The sequence below is a fragment of the Monopterus albus genome, unplaced genomic scaffold (assembly GCF_001952655.1).
Source record: "Monopterus albus unplaced genomic scaffold, M_albus_1.0 scaffold179.1, whole genome shotgun sequence".
Classification (NCBI taxonomy): Eukaryota; Metazoa; Chordata; class Actinopteri; order Synbranchiformes; family Synbranchidae; genus Monopterus; species Monopterus albus.
This window is the reverse complement of record NW_018128059.1, coordinates 681,440-691,054: the sequence shown is the minus strand read 5'-3', so window position 1 is coordinate 691,054 and position 9,615 is coordinate 681,440. Positions and strand designations below refer to the sequence as shown.

The window sequence follows — 9,615 nt, the reverse complement described above, 5'->3', positions numbered from 1 at the left end:
CTGTTCCTCACTCCCTTATCACCAGCTGCACTTGATTAGGTTGCTCACTATATTACCCGGTTTCACTCCTCAGTCACTTGCCATACTTCTACCTTCAGGCTTCTGTCTCTTCCTATGTGGACTGCACAGTCCAAAAAGAATCAGTATAATCAAACACAGCTGGACTCAAATGAAGGAGTAGAACCATCTCAGGGATGATCAGATGAAATGGACAGAGCCTAAGTTAAATATATGAGTGTCACAGCAAAGGGTCTGAATACTTATGACCATGTGATATTTCAGTTTTTCTTTTTTAATAAATCTGCAAAAATGTCAAAAATTCTGTGTTTTTCTGTCAATATGGGGTGCTGTGTGTACATTAATGAGGAAAAAAATGAACTTAAATGATTTTAGCATATGGCTGCAATATAACAAAAAGTGAAAATTTTAAGGGGGTCTGAATACTTTCCGTACCCACTGTATATATATTTATACATACACGTTGAAGCTTTGAGTCTCGGTGCCTGCAGTCCACATGTCGAAGTGTCCTGGGGCAAGACACTGAATGTATGCACGCAGCGGCCCGTGATGGTGACGCGTATGCACGCAGCGGTCCTCGGCCCTCGGCTCCAAATATTATTTCATTGTACGTGTCACAATGTTACAATAACGATAAATAAAGCTTCTTCTTCTATATATACTCATATGTGTATGACAATATATGCAGTAAATACATATATAGTACAGGCATCATGTTGGAACAGTGGCTATCGCTGTCACCTCACAGCAAGAAGGTTCCAGGTGGGACCCCTGGCTGACCCATTGGCCTTCTGTGTGGAGTCTGCATGTTCTCTCTGTGCCTGCATGGGTTCTCTTCGGGTACTCCGGCTTCCTCCCACAGTCCAAAGACATACAGCTCGTTAGCATAAGTAGTAAAGATAATGAATGTATGTACGGTACAGTATCTATGTACTGTATGTCTGTAAACCTACGTTTTAAAATGAAATTGGTGGATTTGAATCCAGAATCTTCTTGCTGTGAGGTGACAATGCCGCAGCTCCACTGAAACTGAAATTAATGTTAAAATTATAATGAATAAAAAATATTCATAGTTAACTAGTGCAGCCATCATCTTCCAAGTTGAGAAATGCTGTACCTTTTTTCCCTGTATGTTCAAAACTATAACATGTACAAGCATTGCAGGGCAAGTTAAAAGTGCTTATTCAACAAAACTACTTCAGGCCTTGTTCCATTTCAGGATTATTGACTGGTAAAACATACTGTCACACACACTCTCACAGCCTGCCTATAGTTAATGTATGACCACACAACAGGTCCGCTGACCAGCTGCACACTGGGCCTGCTTTGATCCAGTTCATTGGAAACAGTGAACGCTGGCCTTAGCCTAGTGGTTGGGCCAGAGGTTATCACCATACACTTACACACACGCACTCACAATGATAAAGTCTTCAGTGAGGTGGGTGGAGAGATGCCTTATCTGTCTCTGATGGCCAAACATGCGGCTGGCTGTCAGTGACCTGAAGTCAGGTAAACAGACCTGCAGCTGATAACAGCTGTAAGGGACAGAAGGAGGACCAAACTGTTGATGAGATTGGAGCCACAGGGTAAAGTGGCGAGGGCTAGTCACTGAGGTTATGGGGATGGCACTTGATTACCGTGAAACTTTGCAGCTCTGCACCATCAGCTATGATTCCAGAGATAGAATCGACTTTCAGAAACCGCTATCAGCGCATTTCTGTAAACTTGGGTAGCTGGGCTACTATTAACTGGAGGAATCAGATTTCTTCACTCTTCATCTATACAAGAAAGCCATTTTTAATAGTAGTAGATTCATCATCATCACCTTTATTTATTCAGGGAAAAGTCCATTTGAGCGCAAGCTCTCATTCTCAGTGGTGCCCTGACATACAATTAAAACCTCTGAAACATTAAAACATAAACACACGAATCAAATAAAATTAGTATTAAAATCCAAAATTACAAAACACACATTAAAAGCAATAAAAACATATACAAAATCAATGTAAATATATTAAAACACAGTGTCCAAATCATCTGTTACACTCACATTTAAGCAGTAAAATGCTATATAAAAACAGTTTAAACTGAGATAAAGTCATGAGCGTGGCTAGTTTACTTCCATCGTTGTGGGGCATAGTAACATCTATGGAAAGACATCTTTCCTACTTCTGTATTGGCAAAGAAGGGCTGCAGAACAAGATGATCTTGTGAGTGGGTCTGGTACGTTGATGATTTAAAACTCAGGAGGCATGTCTTATATTCAGGCAACTTATTAAGTAGGGCTTTATCGATGAATAACATACAATGATGCTCTCTTCTCAGTGTCAAAGATGCCCAACCTACTTTCTGATATAGTTTACAATGATGTGTCCTAAAGGGATCTCCAGTAACAAATCTAATGGCAGCATGATACACTGAGTCAGGTGGTTTCAGGGTTTTGACACAGGCTGGCATAAAAATTATATTGTCATAGTCCATTACCGATGAAATTGTTGCTTGTATCAACTTCCTCCTGTGATGCTCATTAAAAAATGCTTTCAGTGAAGTGTTATATGGACTGAATCCATTGTTAATTCTATAACATTCTATAATAATTTAATCTGTCAAAATAAATCCTATTTGTTACATGAAAAGCCAATCATGTGGCTATTTTTAATCCCCGATCAAACCTACCATATTGCATTATACTGACAATCCAGTATCAGCCAAGATGAGGCAAAGCAGTAAAGATGAAGTCAACCACAAAAGCTCTGTGTTATTGTCTTCAGCCTTCTCTTCCATGTATTGCAGAGACACTTGTTTTATCCATGTGAGTTACATCTGTTCTGTCTCTTCAGTATTATCACTCTGTCCATCTTTGTCACATTCTTGTCATTCTTTCATAGTTCATCTCAGGTGAAGTGAGCTGTCTAGTCTTCCTTACTGTTATCAGTGATTTAAAAAAAGGACAATGAAGTCAGAAGCATTAAACATGCCTGTTAAGGATGTCAACAATCACTCTGTGTACAAGGACAGGAGGGACAGCTCTTTACCTTCTCTGGAATGTGCTACCTTCATACTGGCACATGCATGTGACTGAATGCACTTACATTCCAGCTTTTTAAGATAACATTTGACAGCTGTATGTTTGTCACATTATGATTGTACATAATATGATGTACATATGATTTATCAGGCAGAGAGTTACCCTTCAAAATGGATCTGACAGTAAAGCCCCAGCACCTATTTACAGTTGGAGCTCTGATAGGTCTATTATAATTAATTACGATACACACAAAGTAGCCCTTTCTCATCCTGAAGCATCCCTAATCAGCCGCAACTGAGGTCAGGCCTCCTGTTTCAGTCATTGTTGTGATGTAAAGAAACTGTCTGGTATGGATAGAATGGCCATTATCTGTCATTGCTGGGGAAAATTACCCAGTCTGACCTGGCAAATGATTAGAAAGGCCTGCAGGTACAGAGCTGTCTATTTGACTGGCTGACTTGATGCTGGCTAAAAAGGCAGACATTCCTCATCTTAACTTTCTCCTGGACATTTTGCTTAGATTTTTTTCCAGTCCTTTCCACTTTCCCCAGCCTTCATTAAAAAGAAAAGACAAAGCTGTTTCAGCACCATATCACCTCAACAGCCTGACCTTACGTCCTTGTCTTTTTTTTATTTTCTCTCTCCCAGTTTCCTTTGCTTGTATTGTCTTTTGCGGCCTACAGTATATCTCTGGTTTCCTGCAAGTCTAAAACCCTTTTCAGATATGGGATACACAACACTGCTGGCTTCTTCAAATTATTAAAATAACAGATTTCTGTCATTCAGATATAGGTTCTTCTTGACTGAGTCAAAAATAGCCACACCTGTGATGAAGCGAGCCACAGTAGATTCATATTACAATAAAAATTGCATTTTATTCACCTGTACATAGTTTGTCAATATTCTCTCTTATATTCAAGCTCAGAACTGGTCTCAATATTCATTGCAATAACATAAAATCTTGTGTTTTGTAAATTGCAATTTATTTTAAAACTTTTTTGCATAAAATTAAATAAAATCATGGAGTATATACTGTATTATTTAAACAGTAATGCTGGGACCTACTGTGTTTATTTTACATGTATAATTTTTTGGCCTGTTCACAAAACATAGGAGTGTGTGGTAACATGTTAAACCTTGGTACAGCAGGATATCAATATAACGAATCAATGTTTGTTTGAGGTGTTCAGGAATCAATCATGATCATAGTGCATGGAAATATAGTGACATCATGAGGTGAAATCTCAAACTCCTACTGTCCCCACCCTCTGGTCCCTGACTTCTGTACCTGACTGTTTTTATCCAGGTCCAGGACATGTGCTTCAGCCAGGATAGTCGCTGGGTAGCAATCAGCACCCTGCGTGGCACCACCCATGTCTTTCCCATAAACCCCTATGGTGGTGCACCCTGCGCCCGTACACACATGTCCCAGCGGGTTGTCAACCGGATGTCACGCTTCCAAAAGAGCGCCGGCCTTGAGGAGATCGAACAAGAGCTGAATAGGGCGACTGCATTAGGAGGAGGAGCAGGAGGAGGAGGCATAGGAGGAGGTGGTTGCATCCTGGGTGGAGGAGGAGGCATCGGAGGTCGCTGTAGCCCCATACCTGGCCTGTCCAGTAGTCCCTCTGGATCTCCACTGCACGGTGAGGAGCTGGGAGGGAGGGGAATGGAAGGGCCTTATACAGTAGTATCCCAGCCTATTACTGCTTTTTGTTGGCTATTCAGGCATTGTATTGTTGGCAGTCAACTTGGCCTGTCAGCCATCTATCAGTGTATCAGAATCAAAATTCAGCTTTATTAGCATGCATGAGGAATAGACTTGGTGGCTCTCACTGTGTATGTACAGTGTTCTTCAAAGGTTTCAGTAAGACACAATAAGTCAATGTGATGTTCACTTATCAAATCATTTACTAACAGAGATTTAGATGAGAGAGATCTGATATTTAATAGACCACATTTGATTGTCTTATTACTACAGTCTCTATGGCAGGGGTGGGCAATTAATTTTTACAAGGGGCCACATAAGAAACCTGAACTGTGTTGGAGGGCCGAACCAACGATAACTTGAACTTAATTCTGCTCAATATTCATTATCTCCCATTGTAAAAAGCAGTGTGTTGATTAGCTGCTACTGGTAATCAGAAGAATAAGCATCTTCTATAAATAGATGAAATTGTGGTGTAGGTCAAAGAGGAAAATACTCCTATAGAAGTAATGAACAGTAAAAACAAACATTAGATCACAGTTCCTTTTTATTTTCAACTTCACATAACACTGAAAAGGTCTTTTGCAGTATGGTAAGGATATGCATTTTCAGTTCATTGAGTTCAGTGAGAGAAATCCAGTCTGGCTTGGGCTTGAACAAGTGCATTGAAATCTGGATTTGTTGAACTTCATCACTGAGAATGTCTGTTCACATATGTAGGTAGATCCAAAGATTTCCTGCGATGTCCTCAACCCTCCTCGTTTACAGTGCGTCGGGAGAGGGGACGTTCTCATATGCGCCCTTTTTCTCTGGGCATATTAGTGCTGCAGAGTCCAACAAACACTCTTTAATAAACTCTGTCAGAAAACTGCTTATTTTTTCCTGGCAATTTTGTGGGATATGACATAACTTGTCTTGAATGCTGGGTGTGGAAAGTTTTTTGTTTGTAAAAAGTCTTTGTTGGTTATGCAGTTTCACTAGCAAAGCATCCGACTCACTTGCGCGCTCTTCATCCGACAAGTTCTTGTATTTCTCCTCATGTTGGGTCACGTAGTGGCGATTCAAATTGTAATCCTTGAACACAGCAACCTGTGTACCACAAACTAAGCGTAACGCTTTACCTTTGACTTCTGTAAACAAATACTTTCCAGTCCATGTCTTATTGAAAACGTGCCATTCGGCATCAACTTTTCTTTTTTTGGCGTGAGTTGACATTTTGAGGGTTAGCTGGCCAACATCACCTGTCTCTCACCTGGTAGGTCGGGGATCTTAAGTTCACCCGTGAACTTTTTTCATTCATGTTCTGATTTGATGGACTTCACGCGGACCGGACAGGGACGCCCAAAGGGCTGGATGTGGCCTGCAGGCCGTAAAATGCCCAGGTCTGGTTTAGATGTTTTAAGATAGATGTAATTAAATATACTGTATCTGCATGGGTTGGCAATTAGTTGGATTAATTTATTAGTCATTTGGTTTGTAAATTGTCCAATGATAGCAAAAAGAAAAGAAAATCCTACACTTTTATGTTTCTATCCTACACTAATCCTGCACTTACTATCAAGGTCCTGCCTGAATCGCTGGACAATGTGCCACTGGACAGTAACAGTGACCCATGATGTAACTTATCAGGCACATTTGCAGTCATCCCAGATTCTCTCTCTCTCTCTCTGCTGGTAAGGAGATACCACTTTTTTGTTAGAACAATTGTTTGAGATTTCATAGGTACTACTTACATGGCACTTGGACATACAGTTAGTTCATACTGTGTTATTTACACCTGAGCTTACGTGCCACTGTATCTCTGATACCTAAATGGAATCTGAAGGAGAGAAGATAGTAGTAAAGAGCAACTGAATAACTTAAATATTTGCCTACAGTAAGTCACAGGTCCTCACTTGAGCATTTTTGTAATTGGACAGCTGGTGCTTCAGTTGTTGTCTCACAGTGCAACTTTGTTGCTAAGTTCAAGTTTTTTTATGTTCAATAGCATCTCTAACTAAAGAGTTTATTGGTCATTGTGCGATATTTGGATTGCAAGTAAAAACCAAACCTCATCAGCATCTGTAATGGTTATTGCCTTTAAGGAGGTCTCACTGTTCATCTTTGCTGCTGACTTCCTCAGAATCACTCAGGAAGAGAATGACAGGTTTATCTGTGAGTGTGACACTGCTATGGCTAAAGTATGTAAGTGACCCTAAATGGAAAGTTCAACACTTACTTCCAAGGTTGTGTCCAAAATCCCCTCCATCAATCACCACTTCCTGTATAATTTACACTAAGTAGTTCACTCAATAGTGAACAGTAAATTGAGATTTCCGAAATTTACTTATAATAATAATAATAATAATAGTTTATTTATATAGCACTTTACAACTCGGCAGGAGCCCAAAGTGCTTCACAAAAGGACACTAATACAACACAATACTAAAACAAAAACCTATACAAAACAAACTACAAAGTATTAAAAACCCAAAAATAAAAGACATCCCTATCAGAATAAGAAACAGCATAAAACAACAGGGAATGAGTTAAAAACGAGTTAAGATTAGGACGAGCTAAATACCAAAGGCCTGTCTAAAAAGATGGGTTTTCAGAGTTGACTTAAAAGCCGCCAGCTCAGTTTCGGCCTGAAGCTCTGGCGGTAGGGAGTTCCAAAGCCTGGGGCCATACACGGCAAAAGAGCGTTCTCCCCATTTTTTGTACCTAGCCCGAGGAACAACCAGGGACAGGTGTTCTGAGGAGCGCAGGGTTCTGCGCGGCACTACTTATTGTCGTCATTTTTCACTCACAGCTGTAAAAACGGACAATGGCAATATTCCATGTGATAAAATGTGGAGTGTTGCATTGTGGGATTGTTAGCAGAAAGTAGTGTTCATGCTATATACACAACTTTTTACATTCGACTGGGGAATTTTTGAGTACATTATACAGTGGACAGATTCACACACTCAGCATTAAGACACCACTACAAAATGGCAAACTATATACAGTTTATATAGTTTATACTATACATAGTATATAGGAAGGCTGCTGATGGTAAGGTCAGATAGGTGAGCCATGAGGCATGTGCCAGGGCCCAAAAAGTGTGTGATCACAAAGCACTATATAAAGAGCAGAGTGATTTTGGCCACAGTTCAAGAGGTAGCTGGGCCATGATTTCTGCTCCACCATCAGGGGGCACAGTCACATACAGCAACACTTCAGAGTGAGAAGAGAGCTCTTGGCACAAGCCCTAAGCAGCTTGATGCAGGAATTAGAGCTCCATGTCACAACCTCCAGGACACTAACAGTACGTCATAATAGTGTAAATAAAGGCTCTAATTTGCTGACATTTTCTACTAGGAAGGCTGCTGATGGCAAGGTCAGTTAAGTGAGCCATGAGGCATGTGCCAGGGCCCCAAAAGTGTGTGATCACAAAGCGACTGAGTGGAACAGAACAGAGTCCCTCACAGATATGGTGGACTGCCTAGTCTATGATATGGCTGCCTTCAGCATAAAACTGAGGCACCACAGTCTGAGTTCAGAATTCTTATCAATACACATGTGCCACACTCTGGGGTTGCAAGCAAGCCTTGCCCACCTGCATCTTTGATGATACTTCTACAGACAGAGTGGAATGCTGCCTTCACCACAAAAAGCAAAGGGTGGCACACAGCCTTGGGGTGCATGCAGAAAATACCCATCCTCATCCTCTGAGTCCAATGGACCTTAACAACTTTTTAAAGATGCCCTTCTTGGTATTTTGCATAGTAAATGGTCTTATGTAGCACTCTTGTACACATTGAAGCACTTTACACTGTTTGTGTGTGTAAATGGGTGACTGAGAAATACTCACACATTCACACACAAATGATATCACTGTTCACTGTTCAATTCACACACAAATGATATCACTGTTCAGTTTTATTGAAAGATAAGCTTTATTTCTTTATTTCTAATGATAATGTTAAGATGGGAGTGTCTGAAGTTTCTAAAGGAGGTTCTGGACTCAATAGCAAGAGTCAGACACCGGGTAAAATGAAGTGATTTATTGTATAAGAATCGTTACCAAGAGTAACTTCAAAGGGTAGAGGCTGTAGACTGACAGGGAGTCGAGCAGTCACATAACGTCGTCTTCTGACCAGCAAGTTGGTGGTTCGACTCCTGGTCTCCCCGCATGCCTAAGTGTCCCTGAGCAAGACACTGAACTCTGAATTGCTCCCGGTGGCTTGACTAGCGCCGTTGTGTGGCAGCCTTGTTGTGAATGGTGTATGATCTCCCTGTAAAGCGCTTTGGCCAGTGCAACACACTGTGAAAATGCGCTATATAAATACAATGCATTTACCATTTACAAATCCAGAAAGCCTAATGGTGCTGTTTAACATACACAAGTGGTCACAGTGAAGACAAGAAAACATTTTTGAGGAAGTTAGGCAGAGCAAAGTGTAAATATGCATTAAAATCTATTATTTGTCTGACATATTAGTTTGTGTGTGTGTCTCTGTGTGTGTGTGTGTGTGTGTTTCCAGTGACTGGTCATCTGAGTAACTCTTTTCCAGGGACTCTGTTCTGGCTGCCACAGCCTTGTCTCCCATGTTTGACAAACACCACAGCAGGCCGTTCACACCGTCTCTGTCCCAAGCTGACATAGATACACATAGATAAACACACACTTTGTGTGAACTGCACTGCTTGACCCTGAGGTGTTACTACGTGTAAAATATCACAGTTCTCATTAATCACGGGTTTCCAAGAATATCCCTGAGCTTTGATGGGTAGACTACACCAGGTTGAGGTCAAGAACTTGATAAAAACTTCAGAGAACTGGGTGACTGGGAATTGGTTAGGATTTAATTTCACATTATATTATAGAAAGTATTTTACT

The 9,615-nt window shown here is 40.7% G+C and overlaps 1 protein-coding gene across 9 annotated transcripts in view; it reads left to right on the top strand.

Annotated features, from left to right (window-relative positions):
• Positions 1 to 9,615, top strand: part of bcas3 (BCAS3 microtubule associated cell migration factor) — a 531,108-nt gene that overhangs the window by 150,194 nt on the left and 371,299 nt on the right. For all 9 annotated transcript variants that reach the window (XR_002276298.1, XM_020616813.1, XM_020616811.1 and 6 more), the window contains one exon: positions 4,353 to 4,689. Coding sequence is in view for 8 of the 9 variants with exons in the window: in XM_020616813.1 (XP_020472469.1) it covers positions 4,353 to 4,689 (337 nt within the window). In the remaining variant the exon portion in view is untranslated. The remainder of the gene's footprint in view (positions 1 to 4,352; positions 4,690 to 9,615) is intronic.